General features: G+C 45.3%; 1 protein-coding gene across 5 annotated transcripts in view; it reads right to left on the bottom strand.

The window, feature by feature from the left end:
- The window catches only part of LOC111857592 (transforming acidic coiled-coil-containing protein 1), a 29,564-nt gene extending 7,567 nt beyond the window's left edge, over positions 1–21,997 (bottom strand). The window contains exons 1-7 of one of the 5 annotated variants that reach the window (XM_072704205.1): positions 21,982–21,997; positions 10,107–10,633; positions 8,895–8,998; positions 6,338–6,385; positions 2,950–3,862; positions 1,216–1,270; positions 175–322 (exon numbers count right to left, since the gene is read on the bottom strand). In XM_072704205.1, coding sequence (XP_072560306.1) covers positions 175–322; positions 1,216–1,270; positions 2,950–3,862; positions 6,338–6,385; positions 8,895–8,998; positions 10,107–10,270 — 1,432 coding nt within the window. In that variant the 5' untranslated portion in view covers positions 10,271–10,633; positions 21,982–21,997. Of the gene's footprint in view, positions 1–174; positions 323–1,215; positions 1,271–2,949; positions 3,863–6,337; positions 6,386–8,894; positions 8,999–10,106; positions 10,677–19,750; positions 20,092–21,981 lie in introns of those variants that run through there. The other 4 variants (XM_023838631.2, XM_023838629.2, XM_023838632.2 and 1 more) reach the window with 4 other exon arrangements.
- Positions 21,998–22,510: the final 513 nt, after the last annotated feature.

The raw sequence follows: 22,510 nt of genomic DNA, 5'->3' as shown, positions 1-22,510 counted from the left end.
ACATGCACTTTGGGGGAAAAAAAAATAAGTAAAGTTCTGCACCAATCGGGAACCGACCAGGAGGGACCGAAGACGAGGCAAGCTGAAGGAGGTCCACAGACCACGGGAGCAATAAGCCTCCCTTCTGAGCTCCTGAATGGGTCATAAGGTGAAGAGCAGACAGTGCAGCCAAACCTTTCCCAGCCAGCCGCTTCTTGCAGGGCTCCTCTTCCTCACAGCAGCCATTCTCGGTTTTCCCCGGGTTCTGGCTGGACACAGAGGAGGCCAGCTTCTCCTCGTCTGTGGCATGGACCCTGCGGTTGCCCACCTCTGGCCCGTTCTCCTGTCAACAGCAAACGTGTGCTCAGATGCCCCTTGCGCTGCACATGACACTGGTCACCTACTGGTGCTGGGAGTCTTGTGCATGTTAGCACTGGTGCCTTACTGCAAATTGCCAGGTATAAACAAGGGCATACAGAGGATCAATGTTTAGAAACAAACCAGCCCGTTATCAGAATTCCACAATCTCTCAGCCCAAGGTTGGGAATGTAGGGATGACTAATTTGTTTGCTGCACAGTCGGGTCAATCTGACTGGCTGCAGAAATATGCGATTTTGGGAGGAACGAATGCTGGTACAGAGGGGAAAGAGGCTCAAGCACTGGACCCTTAGGGAGCGTGGGAACGAGTAGGTCAGAGTCTCGACCCCCACTTCAGGGCGCACTGAACCCTGACCTTCAAACTGTGCTGTATGTGGAATGAATGGGCTTTTCACAGCGCTGTGACACATGTATATGATGAATAAGCTGGTGCTTCCAGCAACACGCCACAGAAAAATATAAATGATCTGAATACAAAATGATCATATACTTCTGGATTTATTTACATGTGATGACACTTAATGGAAAAAAAAAATGGAAGGAATTTCAGATACTTCTACCTGCATAGATACAAAAAGTCACTTTTGCTAGTTTTCTTTATATGATCTATGACCATTCATTCAGTTAACCTTGCAGGAGTGTACAGGACCTAGGCCATGTGTGCACTGCATTTGTCCACATGGTGGCACTATACAAGCCAATTTGGAATGTTCAGAAAAAAAAATTAAGTACTCTGCAACTAACATTTTTAGTTTACAGCCCAAATGCAAGTGAGTAATTTATATTCATGAATTACAATTAAACCCAACATACAATGCGCGGATAATCGAGTAATACCATCTCAAACTGCCATCATACCTGACTGCAAATGTCCACAAGGGGCTGCTGTTCATTCTTTCCTTTGTTGGCATTCCTTTAAAAAAAAAAAAAAGGGGGGGGGGTGAAAAACAGATCACCTAAAGGAATTTTGAGGATCGGACCCTGCTTGTCCAGACAGTGCATAATAGTAAACTTCCACTAGACCATAAGAACTTGTCAGCTCTGAATGGTGGTCATCAAAACACCAGGAACCTGTATAATATGATAAATGACCCTCAAGCTGGTACCAGTTAAAACAGGATCAGTCACTCAGACAGTACTGTGCACAAATGGGAAGGAAAAAAACATACATGGATTTAAAATCTGCCCCCAGTTCACTAAATTACTTTCTTAATTAGTATTATGTGTGTACTATACTCTTCACAAAACACAAAGGCGAAAGCAAGCTTGTGGGTAACAGCACAGGTCAGATCTGCCAGCCAACATGCGGCACCCCTGCGGCTGGGGGTTATAGGCCTTGCTCATTGGCTAATGGGCATGTGACTATTCTCCACATCGCCGGGACTCGAACTGGAGACCTTCTGATCACCGGCACAGAGCCTCAGCCCACGGAGCCACACACCGCAAACACCTACAGCCAGCTGTTGAACACGGTGGACCGTGTGGTATGGGAAAAATCCTGCGAGAAACATTAGGGCCACTTGATTGCTCTGCATAGTCTGATAAAGGCCAAGGAATACGTACGCGGCAGAGTATGGTACAGACACTGCTTCATGATATTGCTTCCATATTCCAAAATGTTACTATCCCCCCACTGAAAATATTCAAGAGGTTTCATGACGACCATGATGAATTCAGACCTCTTCCATGGATTCACCGGTTACCAGATCTAAATACCAATAATGGAGCAGAGATTGTAAAGTAAAATTCTAACTTCTTCCATCCCTCAATGAACTGGAGGCATTTTCCTCTCAAATGGGCCGAACATCACGCTACACGTCAGGATTTGTATGAATGAAAAATCACATGACCACAAAGGGGAGTAATTATTTAAACATAATTAATCAGCTGAACAAGGTTCTAGAGAAGGCAATGTCAAATAAGCATAAAAATTCAAGTCTTGATCCAAGTCTATTTAAAGAAATAATTGGAAGATTGATGTTTTATAAAATTTCTACAGTACCAGGAACAGCAGGTGAATATTATGAGCTTTAGAAAGCAATGTTGATGAAAAGTGACCAAAAGACCACCTTAGACAACCCTACACATAGCGAGACATCACAAGGGGCCATTCAACAGGGACAGACTGTAGGAATTACTGACTAACAGACTGTAGCAGTCAAAAAAAATAAAATAAATAATAATAATAATAATAATCATCGTTACTCCAAAAAGCACAACTGTCCTATTTATTAATTCATGTTTAGGAAAGGTCTGGACAAAGCCAAGCACTTTGGGACCTTGCATAATTGTTTAAAAGTAATAGAATCCTATACAATTGTGAAGTTAGTAATAGAATCACTTTTTAAACAGCTGTGATTACCATGCCTATAATTAGCATATCCATTGATCTATCTTCTAACCACTTATCCTGGACAGGGTCACACGGGGGCCTGGAGCCTATCCCAGGCTGCACAGGGCAGAAGGCTGGGGTATACCCTCCATGGGATGCCGGTGCAAGCATATTCATCCAAAATGGCATCCAACTGATAACATGGCAAACAAAACCATTCACCCAAGAGAGCTGGCACTGGAGAACCCGCACACACTTACATGACTTCCCTGGCTTTGCCCTGTGGATGCCCTGCCAACCCCTCCTCATCAACAAGGAAATTCAGCTTCTGGCACACTGGGTCATCTGCCACTTTCTCAGCTGAAGGGGCGCTCCTCAGCAAGTCCTCCCCATCCAATCTCCTAGATCTAGGGTCTACACAGTCTGGATCAAAAGTGTAAGATCCCTTGAGGAGAGACGGAGAGTCGCACATCTTGGCATTGCTTGTAAATGGGTTGAAGTTGGGGTCGTCCAACTGGCCAGCATCAAAGTTGTATGAGGCTTTAGGACAGGTAATCCCATCTGAGCCTTGAATGCTAACTGGTCCTGGCTCCAGCTCTGCAGATTTGCCCGTCAGTTTCTTGGGGCCGAGACGACTGCCGGGCATCTTTCCCAGACTCCTGCTGGATGGCTTGCTGACCTCCTTGGGGTTTGCATCGTCTTCCGGGCCAAGTTCCTGCATATGATCTCCGGTGGTGGGTTTTACCAGAGGATCGGTGTTACCATTGATCTGATTCAGGTCAAAGGCTTTGGAAATAGGTACATCATCATCCACTTCGTTAGGGTCTGGCCCATTCAGGGAGACCTTCATCGTAAGAGATGCAGGCCTTTGTTTTGGTGATGTGTCATGAGCATCTACTTGGAGGTCATCTGTATGCCTGTTGTCGAGACTGTCACCCAGGAGAATACCACGAGTCTGCAGGTTGAGGTTCTGGCCCTGGATTATACTGGAATCTACAGAGCACTTTGAGAGCTGAAGGTTGTTTAAAGCATCCACAACCTCTGTCAGCACAGGGGTGCCCTGGCCAACGTGGACAGCCTGGGAGGCCAGGGGAAGCTCGTTCTGGTTGGAGTTCTTGTCCAGAAATGAGTTGTCCAGGCTGGAGAAGAGCCGTTTATCATCTCCCCGCAGATCTAAAAAACGGAGAGCAAGCATGTTACACTGAAAACCGACTAAACCAGTGCAAATCATTGAAGAATTTCCCCAGAATCCCCAAGGGGGGGAAATTTGAAGTGCAGAAACAACAAAACATAACTCCTAGCACAATACAGCCCCCCCAAAGTTAATGTTGTTTTGCAGTACAGGTGAGACAAATGATAGAAACATGCCTCGTCAACATGGAAGGTGTATAATTTAGTGCAGGACTGGGGAGGCAGCAGAATGAGCTTCTGGTTGGCTCTGGCATAGAAGCGAGAGGCCTGAAGCTGATGAGTAGTGATTTGGCCACTACTGCCGACTTGCCAACTGGAGGGTGCTGTGGTTAAGGGTCGAAACACCCAGTAAGGGTTGGGCACCGTCTGATGACATCAGCCCCGGACCGAAGGCCGCAGTCGTCCAATTGGACAACCATATGAGAGGCATCACCGGACGTATTAAACAGGACAGAATACAGTGACTGAGTTACAGTGACTATGCATTTTTACTTCTCACTTTTAGCAGAAGATAAAGAGAGAGAGAGAGAGTCAAGTTTTGGATGTACCAGACACAGACTATAACTTCTTCCAAAATTAAGCAGATGACAGAAGTGGACGAAGACATTATTAGCTTAATGTAAAAGAGCACAGCGCAGCCAGAGCATGTATCTGAAGCCTGTTGAAATTGTGAGGTCAAAATGCAGCAGGCTGACAGGATAACAATGGCTCTCGTCTCCTGACGCTGCCGCAAGCACAATGGCCAAAGTGCAAGAGGGAGGAACCATCCAGCGCCACGGCCCGCAACATCCTCCAGGTGCGTCTGGTCAGGGGCTGAGCACGACAGTGACATCAATCAGGCACTTCCTATGTGGTCGAGGAAGCCGGGCTACAGCGTGTCAAAAGGCAGGCATGATCACACTCACGGTATCTCTCACAAACATTCAGCCCCTTCAAGACGGTGCCTTATCCAAAGGCATTCATTAAAACATATTTATATCTATAGATATCTATACATGTTTATCGGGGCGATTCTGGTTACGCACCTTGTTAAAATATGCTATACCAGAGAAAAATCTGATGATCCATAATTTGCCATTTGTACAAGTACAATGGAGTGTTTCTTTGCACAAATCCCATCTGGCTCTCCATGAGACACATTCACAAGCATATGTTCACGAACGAACAAAGTTGATAGCAAAGCTTGGGGTCGGTCATTTAACTGGTGCCCCTGGAGCATTTTGGCTGGGGGAGGGGGGGTTTAACGGCCTTGCTCACGGGCCCAATTGAGATGACTATTTTTCCAAAGCTTGGGCTTGAACCAGCAACCTTCTGATCACAGGCATGGAGGCTGAGTCACCCCGTTAGTCCTTGACTTAACAGAGGGCTACCAGCTGCTTCACTAATGGAGGCTAGAGAGAAACTATTTACAAGAGAAGTTATTTTATGAGTGAACACACAGCAGGAGGCAGAGCGAGGATGAGAAGGGTGGAGAAGCCTGCTGCACTCTGTCAAGACAGCGGCGGAAGATCGATCATAACCTTCAGTAATAAACAAACAGTCTCATGGGACTGTGTCTGCTAAAAGCAAACATGCTTTTAGTACCTTAAAAGCATGTTTGTAATGACCTGGACTTCAACACTTGCATCAGAAATGGAAATTAAGTCTGTGACCTTTAACACATTTGTTGAAATTTGGCCAAACTTTTACAGGGGGTTGGGGGGCTTACATTTCATGGTATCAGAAAGCTTCAAGATGAAAAGGAGAGATGAATGCTATGCCTTTCAGTAAACAGCCTCCATTAAGTAAGAAGTCATACTGAACATCAGAAGGGAAAAGGCTGGTTGCTAGGAGACCAGAAAATATCTGGTTTACTGTTAATTTTTTTTAATCAAAATAGACTGATGATTCTTCAGAGATTCTGGGTGAGAACCAATTCCGCTCCCCACAGCCGGAAGGTTTCACTGGGCTGCATGTGAAACTGACGCATTTGGACTTGGGAGGCAACCCGTCTATGGTTAAGGCTCCAGAGACCACAACATTCTGCCTGCAGGCATCCCTCTCAGGGTAGATAAATCTTTCTTACAATGGCTGCCAGCCCATCGAGGGGCAGCCTTTGCGATTCAGGCCGCAGGACAGAAACAGCAAATGGCATCGGACGGACTGCAGTTCCCAGACCAGGGCTCATGTTTTGCGATCGCAGCCCAGCTCACGCAGCTGAGACTGTGAAATGCATGTCAACACCCATTCGGAGAAGTGGCCATTGTTTACATGGCTGTAATCAGAACATGCAACGCAGTTGTTCCTTCTCCCAAGCCCATGACTTCCTCAGGAAGTAACCTGACGAGACACCAATAAAAAGGTCCAGGATGAATGCGACATATGGCCTCCCTACACTATACAGGGCAGACTGCAGCAATGCTCTAAAGCACAGAAATCAGACAAGCCTGGCGCAAAAACGAAAAAAAAAAACTATACTTGAGAGATGACTCTCAGGGGATGCCATCCCAGTGATAACTGATCTTCCTGTAGAAAGAGAGAGAAACAAAAGCACAGCGTCATTACCAAGAAAGGCATGGGGATTTGGGGGGGGGGGGCGTCATTAAATCTATTCATCCCTGACACCTGGATTCAACTTAAAACCTAAGATTAAGGAATCATAAACACATTTTACTAGCCAGATTTGCTTAGCCTGCATCCACCAGTCTTTAGTTAGATAGATTTAAATAGCTGACCTGGGCGATTCTGAGCACGGCTTGTGGCTATCAGTTAAGGCTTAATTATGCAGTGCCGTGCCCGCGTAGCCTCCCTCTGTAGAGCCCCAAGTGCAGAGTGCAAGCGCAAGATGACAGAGCCGGGGGGGTTAGTCCAGCTGTCGTATGGGCGGCCGGTTTGTGGACTTAGTGCTAACATGCTACTTAAGCTAACTACCACTACAAGAATAGAACTGGGTGTTTTACTTTCCAGAAATGTCTAACTAACAAGTGTTCGCCGTTTCATCAAAACACAGGCAAGCCTGAGTGATGAGTCACTATAGAACAAAAAAAAAAAAAAGATGGTCTCTCTCTGCGTGAGAACACAGGCCTTCTCTCTATAGCTCACCAACAAAATAGATTTTGAAAATCACAAGAGGCCTGAAACAGATATATCTCAAAGGGGCATTCATCACACAGCAGACAGGATTTATTTTACATAATTCAGTATGGGTGTGATTAGGCCATAGTCTGTGTGTGAGGGGGGGGGGGGGATTCAGGGGTCCAGTCATGTGTGCCGTAGGTCCACTCAGCGCCTCAGGGATTAATCAGGCTCTTTTGTACAGCTCCTTTTTTTTGTTGTGGGAAAAACCCAAACCGCGAGCCTGAACTCCAGAAATACAATGGAACAGAAGATGGCTATTGAGCCAAGAGCTCTCTGTGGATCGGCGTGTAGCCAGAGACAAACACATGGTGTCACAGACCTCTACTGTGCATGCTCTCACTCGATAGGTCATTCTACACAACATGGGCCCAGCAATTTGGAAGTGATGGGTTTTCTCTTCCTTGGGGCACGGTACACACCATAGTCTAAAGCAGGGGTGGCCAATTTTATCCACGAAGGACTGGTGTGTATGCAGGTTTCTGGGATATCCTTCTAACCATCTAGGAACATGCCACATTTACAGAACTTCCTGACCTCTGAGCACCAAGTTCAGACACTCTTTCCCACTTTAAACAGAACATCAAAAAATGGACCAACAGAAACAGCTCATGGTGAACATTTGTCACCTATAAACGAGGAGGATGCAAGTCTGGGCCGTATGCCAAAGCAGTTGTTTTGGCTTTATGGCCGGTGAAGACACCAAAGAAGAAAATATGGTGGAAACTGGAAGTGTCCTTTTAGCACCCAATCATCTGGATGCCAGAATATACAATAACAGCATCTGAACTACACACAACGCTGTTTGTGGCTCAGACTTCTGCCATGAAATAGTTACTTCTACTGCAGGTATTCAAACTATGGGGCACACCTTCCTGGAGGGCCCCAATGAAATTGCAGGGGGTGTGTAGGTGAAATAAATAAAAAAAACAGAACTGTGTAAGGGGGGGGGGGGTTGAGCTGGGGGCAGGTCTATTTAAAAAATGCAACCATAAGCCTGTACACGTGACTATAAATTGGAAGTCAACTTAGATTTATTTTTTGACAACACTTATTTTCATGTGGAAATAAAGTCACTGTAGGCAGCTGCAGGTTTTAGTGCTGCTGTAAAACTTTAATGGACAAACCTGCCAGCAATGGAACCGCAGGGTCATTTCTGAGAAGTTGATTTTCACCACTGTGCACAGCTCAGACGTACACAAACCCAAGACCAGAACTTATGCTTGTAAAGGTCCGTGAAGCTGGTAGTGACTCAGCCCAAATTAATACATCACTTTGCTGCAGTATGAATCATGGACCACTCTTGTTCTCTCTCAGCATACCCAAAATATTGAATGTAGGTATTTAACCTATGTTTTTAATAACCCAGAGCAAAACAAAGCATCCCTGCTAATCCTGACAGCTGACTTTGTGTCCATTTCTTTAAAGCAAATAATGCTTTGAAGCAACGAAAGCTTCGTAATGAGGCAACAGACAGAACCGAACATCTCCCCTGCCAGTCCACAATGGCATCTTGTGTGGTCCTGCAGCGTTCCTCCCCCACCGGGAGAAGAAGAAAATGCACCTTGGCTCAGAGGAAGGTTCAGACATCCAGACGACGATTCAACAAGCCAAACTGCTCATCAAGAGAACTACTGTTGCAAGTCTTCAGATGGAAGCTTATTTTACCTTCCCGAGCCAAAACAAAAACTAGAGCTGGATCCACAGAGAACCTGAGCACTGCTCAGTTACCTTGGCAACCATGATGATGCTACTGAATGAAGTGTGTGTGTGGGGGGAGGGGACTGAAAGGAATAAAGTCATGCTTTCGATTACTGCAACACGTGGGCGGTTGTATTTCAATAGGCTTATAGACGGCAGGGCCACCAGTAGAGTGGTGGCAGGAGAGCAGCAGCGTTACCTGAGCAGACTGCAGTGACGTTCTCCTGCTCCAACAGCTCCTTCAGGTGCCCATGGACGGGAGTTTCAGCCTCGGGGGTCTCAAAGTTTCCCTCGGAGTCAGAGCTACATGAGAAAGGAAGGATTAAATATTAACATTCTCCAGCTCATATAGATCATCTAATTCGGCCAATAGTTCCAGAGTCCCAGATGTAGCTGTGGCCAACTAACCAGGAAGGAGGAAATAGGTGAAGATCCAACTCTTAGCACAGAACTGTGCTTATTCTAGAGACCCACATCCAGCCGACACGTTGCTCCAGCTGACGGTCATGATTAAAAGTTAAAAGCAGCTACAGTAAAGAAAAGGAATGCTTAGTCAGCACTGACCCAAAAACAGGGCAAAGCACTAAGAGGACGGTGATGGCCAGACCACCTGCATTACCCGCATCTGGGCTACAGCACCCGCTCTAAGACCAGAAACAAGGACCGCCTCTGTCTGCATGCCTCAGCTGCACCCCCCCCTACCCATCCTGTGAGCCAAAAAAAAGAAAGTGGTGGGGTGGGGGGGGGGGCTCTCCTCTCCTCTGCTCACTCACAGGTCCACAAACTTCTCCATGAGACAGACGGTGATCCCAGAACCTGTGCTCCTTATGCCTGTCATTAACCCTGGAGAGACGTACCCCACCGTGCCAGCGAGCGGCCAGGCTGCAGGTCCACAACTTTGCAATCTTCGAGGGTCACTTGGAAACCAGTACAAAGAGAAAGCCTGCCTTCCCCCTTCTGGGCTGGCAAACAACCCAAGGCAAATGTTTACAAAGCCCCATTTCCTCCTACGTTTATGAGGATGTTCAGTAGGACCTGAATTTGTGTGTTTTGAATGACGGAGGTTCTCATAGCTGCTCTCCAGCACAACAACATCATCACAGGCAGCCACAACAGGGCGAGCAGTACTTCAGGCACCCTCCACACCGGCCTCATCTCTCACGTCATCTATTGCCCTGCAAATTCCAGGAGAGGCACCCGGCGAGAACAGAACCACTCATTTAGACATGGAGCGCCAGGACTTAGCCACATGGCGTCGGCCCCGCACCCCTCAACACACCCTCAAAGCTAACGAGTTCCCGGCCCCGAGCAACAGGTGGAGTCCCATAGCCGTGAAGAAACCAGCCCCCACCATCACACACAGCAAAACAGGCTTTGCAGATTTGCCGCAGCGGCAGTGAAAACAACTCGCCTGTGGCCCATAGACCTGTCATCCTGGGAATGTTGCTCGTCATCCTTCAAGCCCGTCTCCTGGCTCTCGTCGTGCTCCTCCTCAGCGTCTGTGCCTCTGACAGCTGACCAGGTCCACTTTGCCCATTGAATCGGCGACAGCACTGACCACGGGCTGTAGGACATCTTTCTCTGAGCTTCCTTCGTTCCAGATCTCAGCTGGATTTGACACGGTCCGCAAGATGGAGAGGGAGACTGACTTAAAAGCAGTGTGTTTGCCTCGTTCTCTCTTTCCCTCTCTCTCTCTCTCTCTCTCTCTCAGTCTCGCTCTGAGCAAGCCACGGATGTGGCTTCACACCACCAGCCCAACGGCTGTGACTGCCTCCTCACTTCCTCTGTGCAAACTCCCTTCAGTTCACCCAGTTCATCACTGCCAGCTCCTTCCCGTCTTGGAACGAGCCACCAGCTGCAGGTCGTTACTTATTTTCACAGCCTCTTCACTTCAGAAGCTGGGAATGGGATCTGTACCTGCGGCTCCCTCTCAGCCTCCTAGCTCGGAATACCAACGCAGCAATCAGCTGGCTGCAAGATAGCTCCCCCCCCCCCCCCCCAAGTGAGTTTTTCTAGCTCCCCGCCCCCCTCTTTTTTCTTCCTTTTTCAGGGCCAAACTATTGTCAAAGCAGGAGGGGGGGAGGTGCAAGTTTTTAGTTTCAAAAGAATCTTCAGCGTACTGACAGACACTGGCTTAGCAAACCCTGACCCCCCCCCCCTTCGCCTTAACAAGGGAAGGCAGCCCGGCTTTGAGGCCGACTCATCTACATTTACCAGTGGTGATTCAGGAGCCGACATCGGCTTCTCATTAACTCCTCAGCCCCTGTGGTGCAGCTCTCTACCCCCCCCCCCCCCCCGCTTCCCTGTTTCAGCTCAGCAAGCAGTACCATGTGGACAATATTCATTTCTGTGTGCAGCATTAGCTAAAGGAAGGGAACTTTAACTCTCATCAAGACACAGTTAACTGCTGTATTACATGAACGAATCGGTTCCTTATGTCCACATGCAGCGTAATATTTGGGAAAAACAATACATCATAAACGCTACATATTTTGCTGTAAATACAAGTCACCAACTGATCTTTGGAAACGTTTAGCAGTATTGGGATATTAAAATGTACAGTGACTATACTATCAATACATAGCTGACAGCCTGACCAGCTACTGTGCCTCACCAGGTACTTGATATATTACTTACCAAATAACCATTCATAATGAGACTTTGGTTATGTGTTTTGCATGGTAGGTAATTATTAACTCGGCTCTTTTGATAAGTTGAAAGACAGTCTTTGTTAGACACAACACTTGGCCTTGTTCTGCCTCATTACAGAAGAGAATATAATGATAGGATTCTCCTCTAGACACTACCTCATTGTAACAGGCGTCTTGATAATAGCCTTTCATCTCGTATATGCAGTGTTGCCTCCACCCAGAGTCTTAACCATGATGCTCCCCAAAGGCCAAAGATAACAATTTACAACTTTTTTTAGATACACCTGTGACAAAACAGGGACAGTTACAACGCGACTGAAGTACGAAGACTGCCACCTTCTGCCGTTTCACATGCTGTAATGCACATTGCAACCACAAGGGGCAAAATGTCTAGCAAATCCCAGCTGCAGTGTATTCATAAATATTACGGAGCCACCGATGGACCGGCTAGTGACCCCACATGGTGATTTCGCAGGGATCGGGCAATCGGTCTAGATATGGCCAATTTTATGAGGTGTCCTTTTGTCCAAAGCGCCGTATAAGTAAGGCAAATAACACTGTTACAAGTACACTAATTAACACTTACTAGAACGACGGAACAAACCGGCAAACGCCTATGACGCGTTGCGTGCGTGTTCGCAGGTCGCGCAGTACTACAACAAAAACAGAGCGATGTGAAACAAGACAATGTCAGCCTACATAACATCTCATCGCTGTCTGCGTAAATCACTTCTTTGACAATTATGTCTCAGTAGATCTAACCCAGGGTTGCCAATTAACTCTCATGTATCTGGCGTGTGCGACACGGCTGACAACGGAGAACTGATATAAAAAAAAGCTTCCATATTGATTGTGTATTTGGTTTATATGTGGGGAATTTGATGTGGACCAATCTACTGTGATTTGCAATACTGATTGGACTACAGGTGGCAACACAACTAATCGTTTTGCCACCCAAAACGTCATCGTCCACGCGCAGGCACGCGGAATGGCCGGCTATGCGTACATGCGCGAGCCCGTCGTCCTCAGACTCAACGTCTCCCGCACGTTCTGAAGTCACCAAACCGAAGCAAACGCTTCAGACCGAAGCAACAATAAAAATCTTACATGTTGTGCCTTCAATTATACATGATTTAATATGTTGTAAACTGAGTTAAGTGTGCAGTTATTGACCAAACCGATAAATATTAATCTCCACTGTATGTGTGTGCATATATATATATATATATAGTGATTTATATTGTGGATAGTGATGACAAAAATATCGTGTTATGGTATTTTGGCTCTCAGTGTCTATCCACAGTAATAACCCTGCTCTTCAGTTCACCTTCGCTCCTCACCAGGAGAGTATCATCCTGGGCCCCCTGCTCGGGTTGCCACTCCCAATTGCTCAGCTGATTTTGCAGATTAGGGGGATTTTGGGACCCCTCCAAAGTGCTGAGCCCCCTGAATCCATCATGGTATCCATGCCCCTCTGGCAGCCCTACTCCCCACCCTAATGCTGCCTGATAGGTGAGGTCAGGGCCGGCCCATTTAAGTAAGAGCCACAAAAGAGCTAGTGGAGAAAAAAAACAGAAGAAATGTGCATTCCGTGACATTAGTTATTTACACTAGTTTAAATATTTCACCAGTTCTTGTGAAACACACCCAAGCTGGCTAGTCAGCAGCTATATACCCTGTGCTATTGAAAGGTTTTTAATATAAATTAATTGGTAAAAATTTGTTTTCTGCTGCTCTGAGTGTGTGGGGGGGGGGGGGGGGCGCAGCAGAATCTGATCTGTGGGTAATAGCCTTGTGTGAGGTGGAAGTTGTCTGTAGAGGAACTAGTCCAAAAGCTATTTTAAATGACCAATTTAATTCAGCACTTGCTGAGCTGGCAACTGGGAAATGCCAAGGAAAATGCAATCGGAGGATCTATCTTCTTCTGTCACAGCTTTATTAACACTAATAACTAACATCATTCGTCTTCTGAAGAAACGCGCACCGTGTGAGTCATCCCATGCTTCCTATAATGGAATGAGAAGCTTCAGCTCAGTCGTGCAATACTTATTCAAGCTCGCATTGCCAATGCAAGGCCAAAAGCACCTACCCCCCACAATATGGACTGTAATAAGGTTATGATTTTTAAAAGAATCAGGCATGAGCTTTTTCAAAGACATTTGAACAAACATACACAAGAATGACAGCATCACATAGCGTAACATTAGAAAGGCATTGGGGAAATTGTTATAGGACCAGTGGCAACCCAGTTCATTCAGGTTGAATGAAACTCAACGACAGGATAAACAAACAATCATATTTGGTTTATAACAAAGCAAAACTATGCTTGAAATTATGTATGGCTGCATTTGTTTACCTTCAGAAATATCAATTACTCTGTATAAGACCAACTTAACTAATGAGGTCTAAGTCTAGTAACACTAGGGTAAGTGGTCCGGGGAAAGTTATGGGTCATAATCATAAAAGAAATTAAATAAAGACACATGCATAGCAAAAGCCCCAGGAGACCAAATGTTAAGGAAGGGACTGATCTGCAATGTATGCTTCAGCTGAATATGAACATTTGAGTTACTGTGCATTATCTTCCAACCCCATTTACCCAAACAGCCTCATATTTGAAAAACCCTGCCTCACTGAGTACTGGCTATCCATCAAAGGCTCAACTCCATTAATGCCTCAGAAAAACCTAAAAGAAACAGGGAAATTCAGGGAAACTCAGTCAAGTACAATGCTATGAATTCCCAAAAGCAAAACCCCATTGCCTAAATTAATAGGTTGGAGCAAGCCCATGCTTTACAAAAACAAGTTTTCCCAGCTCTTTAAAACTTTGAACCCTGACTTGCCTCCACCCTACACACTCAGCACTATACATTCCTCAAAATTATTTGCAGACCAGTAATGCTAGCTACAGATCGACGCAATAGAATCGCTACACTGATGATTCATCACAATATATCTATACACCCCTAGTAAAAATGTTGGGATATTGACCCTTACATAGGAGACATTACAGCTCTCTAGTAGCATTTGCCTGGAGCCAACCCTAAGAAGCATAGGGAAAAGGTAGGCTAATATCTATGTAATAAAAATAACATAACTGTACTTCCACAGTTTCACACAAATATTATGAATACCCCAGCATGTACAGTACTAAAGCATCTTAAAATCAAAATAAAAAGCATGAACAGTTCATTTATCAGACTACCAATGCTAATCTATTAGCAGGCATCCAGGGATTGGCCCGCTGATGACTTTGGTCCATGAAGAAAGGATGGAGGAGCCTGGGCAGAATGACCACATTACTGGACCTACAAGCAGCCACTCTCAGCCCTTGGAGCTTCCTTTCAGCTTCCATGTCCACAGGTCTGAATTTAAGAAAACCAGAGGGTTAGTGTCCTACTTTTGCCCTGAGCCTTTAGACTCCTCTGCTTAACCTCTTCCATTTAATTCCAAGCCTCCACTAACAGCACTAAATCACTTGGGAAAGGGACCCAACCCTTTCCATTCAGAAAAGGAGAATGCAGGACTGTTGGCGTCCCACATTACAGCAGTAATGCACAGCTACCACGTAGAATAAGAAGTTCCTTGAGTGGACCGTGCCGCCAAGTATACCAAACTGTCACATTCCAGTTTATTTGTAGGCTACCGTTACCCCCAAGACTCTGACTAGGATAAATATTTGAAACAGAGGGCAGGATCATTTCCATCATATCTTAGCACCTACAGCTGTTTTGGGGCCGCAAGACAGTCGAAGTAGCAAGATTCTGTGGAAAGGCTGGCAGTGTTTACATCCAAGTAAACCAAAATTTGGGGGTAGGTCGAAAACAGAGCAGGCTACAGACAGTCTGAAGAACAAACATCTTGCATAACATGCCTTCCGCTAGAGACAAAAATAACTCCAGCAAGTGCTGATCAAGATGGCCAGAAAGCTCACAATACATATCACATATCATTCAAAGCAGCTTTACATTAAATTCTCTCACGCCTCCATATTACATATATAAGCCGCCACTGTTCATCTGTCCTAACGTAAAATTCAGGACCTAATGTTCTCAATCACTGCCCATACAAACATTAGCTTGTGATCTTAATTGCCTCCAACACTATTACTAATATTATGCATAACAGGGGATTTTAATGCATCAAGGGGAGAAATAAAACCCTCTTACAAATTGTGAATACAAAAAAAGAATTGAATATTAATACTGTAGTCTAATCCTATTCCTATGTGCTCACACACAAAGTGATTAAGTGGGAATTGTAGGACACCTAGTGGTCAATCAGACAAACTACAAAAATGCAGCTTTTCAGCAGAAACCGCAGTCAAAATATTTCCTGGATGTGCCAAAGTGTGCATCTCCCTGAGATGTCTGGTGCGTCTTGACAGTGACTTAAAATGAGTCTGTGACATTGCAAGTCAGAGCGTGCAAGGAAAATAATGAGGGGGGGGGAGAAAAAAAACTGAAAGCACCCCCCCATGAACAACAGCTTGTCAGCAGAGAGCAACAGGAACGGTAAGATTGCATGTTGAAGTATTGATGAGCAGCCAAAGGACAGGTGCGTTTTTTAATTGGGTGGGTTAGGAAAATACGGTAAACAGTGTAACTGTGGTGACTCTGTGAGCAGGCATTGTCTAACCCCCATTCTGCGGGCAGTTGGCATAATTCCATTGCCTTGAGCAAGCAGCAGCCAAAAATCCAAAAGGCATCCATTCATAATGCAGTCACTTGCATTTAATACACAATAGCCTTTTAAGACTGAAGAGTTAAAAATTCAGAACTGGAAAATGGACCTCCTACTCACAAAAAAGACCTCAAGTGGATGTATGTACAGTAGTACTGTAAAGCGAACCACAAGTGTTAATCTGTTCAACACACTGAAGTACAAATGCAAAAAGACAAAACTGCTGGGTTAAAGCTTTTATGTAGAAATGACTCCTAAACACCAGACAAATAAAAGTATTGGAACATGAAGTCAATGTGAGTGTCCAAAACATCTTCCAATATTTATTCAGGGGACAAACTCAGTTGTTACACAGAGGTCAGCTGACATCAGCTCAGGGAAGGATGTTACCGTACTGAAACCTTTGTTCAAATTTACCAGGAAATAATTTCATGTCGAATTTCAATAACAATTACATCCCAAAAGGAATGTCTTTTGAAATTGGGAAACGGCAGATTTCATTTGGCATTCTCTATAACGATCTCAGTGACAATGCCACAGTTAGTGGAGGATACCATTGTAAACTTCATTGGGCGGGCCATAAGATATGCATACAGTCCCAAATCCTGAGCACGACTGGTAAATCAGGAAGAGGATGACGAAGTAAGATGAGAGATGAAGACAGGAAGGTCAGCAGTGAAGAGAAAGAGCTTTGAGAGACAAAGCACCTGACAGACAGCAACAGGTCCACCAGCCACACAGAACAGCTGAAGAGGCAAGGCTCATAGGGAGTGTCGCCATTGTCATTCAGCGGGACCACACACTGGGGGGTTTGGCCATGCAAAACTGCAGTAGGGACACATCAATAACCCGGCTGTGTCTTTGCATCAGGGATATATGTGGGCAGTGGGCAGGCCTCCAGCTTCTCATCGAAGCAGCTGTCTTAACCAGCGATGACCATCCCTTTTCCACCCAGAACACAACAGCCCCCTGAGCAGCTCCACATCCCTCATCTACACCTCTGGCTCTGCCCACCACGACAATGAGGATGATCTGAAAGAAAATTTTAAAACTGGACAACTAGAAAAAATGTACAGGTTAATCAATATTTGCTGACGAACACTTTCTTCAGCGGCACTGACTTCACAGTGTCTGGGTAAGAAGTCAGGAGGAACCTTGTAATGAGATGACAGAACTACTTCCTTGGTTTGAAATTGAGTGTAGAACTTCAGTAAAAATCCACATACAGAACCAAGAACAGAGACCAACACCGGCAATAAATGAAGCGTGATTACAGACGCCAAACCACCCAGGACCTTGTTGAAGTTGGGCCACTATCCAACTATAAGCAGTACTGCATCAGCACAAATTTTCCTTATCAAATGATACATTTTGTCCCCCTACAAATTACCGAAGAAAAGCGTTTAAATATATTGGCAGTTAATCAAAGTACTTGTGAAACGGAACCTTGACCTGGGCTTGACAAACTTAAACCTGCCTCTTACTGCTGAGCCTGAGTTGTGCTGGCAACTTATTTACATTATTCTAAACACCACTATCGCGTCAATCGATACATTCGACTACAGGTCTTCCATGAGCCTTCATAGGCAAATAACGACCTGTAGCAGTTTAATAAGGCATGAAGTCACACGGTCATTGCACATTCAGATACACCAAACATACATCAATCACTAAAAGATATCAATTCACAGAATAGTTGGTCTTGGCATTATCCTAACGCTCTGCCAGCTGACTAGACAAAACATATAAACAGAAACAGGCTGAGGGTCTTTAGGAGACAGACCAACACAAGCTAACCATTTAGGGCTACAGGATTCCAAAATCTGTTGGTTTACACAAAGACGTGCGACTGCTTCTATATAGGATCCAGGAATAAATAAGATTTAAAAAAAAAAAAAACACACACACATATAATCACAAGCTCAGGTCCCAATTTGCAAGCTCCACAAAGTCAGCTAGTCTGTGTTCTCCAAAGACTAGCATCCTGTCCAGTGTGTACCCCTCGCCTTGCGCTGTATGCTGTGGGGATAGACTCCAGGTTTCCCACATGACTCTGGTCAGGATAACGTTTAGAGGACGGATTATTCTTTGGCTTCTAAACACTGAGTGATCAAAGATAGTTTGCTTTCAGGAGTCCCATGGAAGACCATACCTTAATTTCAAGTAGGGTGACATTTTTCTATTATGGGTCTACAATGTAGGCCACGCCACTTGATAGGATTTTGTTGCATTCCTGAAGCAGGCCATCACACCTCTAAATTTGAGTGCCGAGGCAGCTCATTATTTTTAGCAATGTCATTCTGCCATTATCTCCCCATTTTCCAGCAGATGTGTATCTCCCAAGTTCCACTCAGAACAGCAGCTGTACAAGGCTGTCAGCACGCATGCATCCAAAACTAAAGCCTATGACGTTTATTTAGCAGATAGTTTTGTTCAAGATGACATGCAATTGAGAGAGTAGGGTTAGGCAGTCCCCGAAGCAAAATCCCAGTCGGGTGTCTTGCTCACGGGCCCAGCAGTGAAATCACTCTGCCAACCATGAGATTTGAACCAGTAACCTTCCAATCACGGGCAAAGGGGCCAAGCCCACAGAGCCACAGACCGCTCCCCTTACAAGGAGCACATAGAAGTGGGTAGTTAACAGGGTCCTGCTCATTCAGTCATGCAGAAGGTTAACCAATGAAGGAAATTTCTCAAAGTCAAAGGCAAAACTTGGGGAAATAAAGCTGTTCAGGAGAGGATCGGATTCCTGTTCTCACCGACTGATGCATAGGTGAGACCATCAAATGGCGGGATGGTGCCAAGGCCTATAAAATTGCCTCTAAGTGCGGCAGGGGTAATGGCTGTGGTTTATGGTTTACAGTGTCAGCAGCTCCTTCCTCAAGGTGCCCTGTAGCTTTCTAAAAATATCAAACATCTTCAGACCCAGTGTCTCTCTCTCCCTCCAGAGCTGGCAAAGTAGTGTTTTTATACTTTACTGCACCGTAACATAAAACACAGAAGTTAAACGCTGGAAATTCGTACTCTAATTCCGGTTTTTGGTACATATTTTGAAATAAAAAAATATAACAGCTAGAGTACACCCTGGATGGGATGACAGTCTATCGAAGGGCTAATGCAAAGTGTAAATTTATACTTTGATCACGTTCGCCAAAATCCAAGGTATGGAGGGAAACACAAGCAGCCCTGAGGAAAGGCAGATTCCATACAACCAGAACTTAGTTACTCCTAGGACAGGATGGAGAAAATCAGCTGGGGTTAGAGCACTACCCAAATAAACAAGCTTTTTTTGGAGGGGGGGTTCTCCAAAGACAGGAATGCAGCAAGAATAAAACTTCCTTTTTAAACAACAGCTGGTAGTTAACCCATGTTTGACAGAGTACATCTTCAAAACACACTTTTGGTCGCACGCTGCGGCCAGTTACACTCGAGCGCGGTATCAGGAATAAGCAAACGTGGGTCGGCAAGGATAGGCAGACACACACGGGTCCGACTGCTGCTTACACCGGGCCAGGGCACCACAGTGTCTACCAAAAAGGGGGTAAAGCACAAATAAAAATGACAAAAACACCCCAGTATCTTTATGCTGTCCCATTTCCCTCACTTATCCAAGACCAACTCCCTGTGTCACACAGTCAGTTTAGTGAAGCAGCCCATCATCTCTAAAGATATCTCACAGAAAATGCTGAGGAATCCTAATTAGAATTAAGGAAACACTCACATGCTGCTGTTTTTTGGCCGGGGGCAGCCGGCCACCCCACTCTTCTTGTGCTGGCTAAGAGAGCCTCCCATCTCGTCTGCTCAACAGTGTCCCAGTGCAGCAGGCACATAAACACTCTTCATGTCACACGCACACGCCGAGTCCCGGTGTCCAGGCCTGCCTACGCTCCAGCCGGCAACACGGGCGTCTTCACTCTGCTGCAGCAGTGCTGCCGCCCTACCAGGTCCTTCACTGGTCCCTGCCTCTGTCTGCCCGCCTCCCGTTCCAGCTCAGGCACTCCCCTCACACACACCCGGGGAATTACTGCATGCTCCAGCGGGCCACCAGACGAGAAAACCTGCCTCCAGAGCCGCAGCCTGGAACAGCCCTGAGGCGTTTCCTTAGTTACACGCTGCCCTGGTGACGGCAAGATACAATATCTGCCCCCAAGTTTGCCTGCATTTGCCTGGATGGATCCCATGCACATCAGCATGCAAGACAGGGAAGTCACTCAAGGAAGGCATCACGCTCAGTAGGGGACACTGGCTAGTTCAGGGACCCCTGCTGACTTGGAGCTCGGGGGTCAAACTACAGAGACTCCACACACTCACCCACACAATGAGAACAAAAGGGTCAGGGCCTGGTTTCAGCTGGGGGGGATTATTGTGAAGAGGAAGAAAAGGGAGGCTTTGTAGAGCACATCATATGTATAATAGAACTACATTCTTTATAAGCAGAGCTGCCTACATTTTGTCTTATGAGCAAGACCGTCACAGTCAATTGTAAAAGATGGAAAAAATGCATAAGAAATGGCCACAAGGTAAAATATGAAGATTTAATTTAGCTAGCTGCACAATTCTGCTCCACCATAATGTAGAAACCTGTATTGTGTTTAACCCCAAATGCAACTGGGTTTCCACCCCCCAGTCCGTCGTCAGTATTCCAGCAGACTGCAGAAGGATGGGGGTTTTGGGGAGGAGCTGGTTAAATTTGGAAAAAATGAACATTTTTGTATGCCTCGAACCCACGCGCAGTCATCAAAAGGTCAGGAACCCCTACTTTACAAGGATGAAGTTCAGCCAAGTACAACAGTAAAGGAGGTTAACGTCCAGCTTGTTTCAGGAGTTCATGTGGTATGGAAGATGGATGACAGAAAGGTCTCTCAATTTCCCACTCTGATTTAACAGGCATGAGCCGTCCAGGAAACTCTGCAGACCTCCAAGATAACACACTGCAACCATTAACACTGATATTTGTGCCTTCCATGGCATATAAACATAATATTATGGAATCAGGGACCTTAACCTACAGGTCACTGGTTGATTGTGTAGGCTAGATGAATATTTTAATTGCAATCCTAAATATTTCTCCTGTGCAAGATTTAACTAACTGAGATGGGTTTATAAGACACTACAATGCATAATCTCTAACTTCCAGTAAAATCTCAGGCTGTACGCCTTTTTATAAAGCTGTTATTTAATGAAGCAGACTTGATTTGCACTACCTTCAGCAATCCTGGTTTTGGAGGTATAATTAATGTCCCATGAACCTTCAAACCAGACAAGCTCAGCTAAGACACTGATCCCATTAGTTCAACATTATCCTTACAAGCCCATCAACACCATTCAAACATTAATACGGCAGTTCTCCCACAGCAAAGAAACAGGAGCAAAGTTATTACACAAGAGACAAAGGCGGAGCCCCAATGCTACCATGTGAGGCGTGAAATTCACTACCTTCGCTTAACACGGTAAGATGGAATACCGCGGGTGGATGTCGACTACGGGGAAGCAGAACCAAACGTGTCTCAGGCCATCAGAGAGATAACCAGCCAAGAAACTCGTGCAAGCACCGGTGATCGAGTTCCATATGACTTTTAAATACAATTTTACCTTAAAATAACTTTTTATACACACAATTCTGATAACAGTTCAAGTTCTGCTTGTTGGCTGACTTCAGTTTAACTAAACGTCTGTTCCAAATAAGTCATGACGTAACTGCTTCACGTGGCCGCTCTTCACCCTAATAGCCTCCCTGCGATGGGAACAGCTCGATTTGGTTCAAAGCAGCCATTTTTATCGCGCGGCATGCTTTAAGTTTAAATGTATGCCCAGGGGGGTTAAAGACGCATTTTAGGTGGTTATCAGCCACGTTAGATTTAACTGGAAACATGAAAATCAGGTCCAGCAGATCAAGTACAAAGTCTCTAAAATGGATACAAGAGTAGTTTTCATTCATTTTGTAGGACTGACCTCACGGTCCGACGCCGTGTTTTGCTTTTTTTTCTTCATTCCCCCCCCCCCCCCAAAAAAAACAATGTCGTTAATGTTCCTACCTTTAGGGGGGATTAGGGGAGTATTAGTCAATTAACTTAATTTGTGCGTGAACAGTGTTGATTCTAATTAAACCGCCTGGTTGTTTCGCCTTACGATTAACCTCTACAACAGCAGTTTGGAAGGAACTACAAGTCAATGAAAAAAACATAAACGGAAAACTTTGAGATGTTACAGATTCCTGAAAATTCACTTACCGTCCTAAACATAATGCAATAAAATCCTGACCAGTTTAAATGGCTCTGACGGAGGAACAATCAAAAGCACCCCCCACCTCATTAACACTGTTGTATACTACTAATGATAATTATGCAAGTAATGACAACTTGGCGGAGGTCTATGAAAATACGATACCTTATTTCGCATTAGTTTTGCACATAGATTCATGCGCGACTATGCGCGTAGACTTGCTTAATTTCGTTCAATTTATCGTTCCACATGGGAACCG

The sequence above is a fragment of the Paramormyrops kingsleyae genome, chromosome 2 (genome assembly GCF_048594095.1).
Source record: "Paramormyrops kingsleyae isolate MSU_618 chromosome 2, PKINGS_0.4, whole genome shotgun sequence".
NCBI classification, from domain to species: Eukaryota; Metazoa; Chordata; class Actinopteri; order Osteoglossiformes; family Mormyridae; genus Paramormyrops; species Paramormyrops kingsleyae.
Note: the sequence above shows the minus strand (reverse complement) of the source record. Positions and strands in the feature narration are given on the sequence as shown.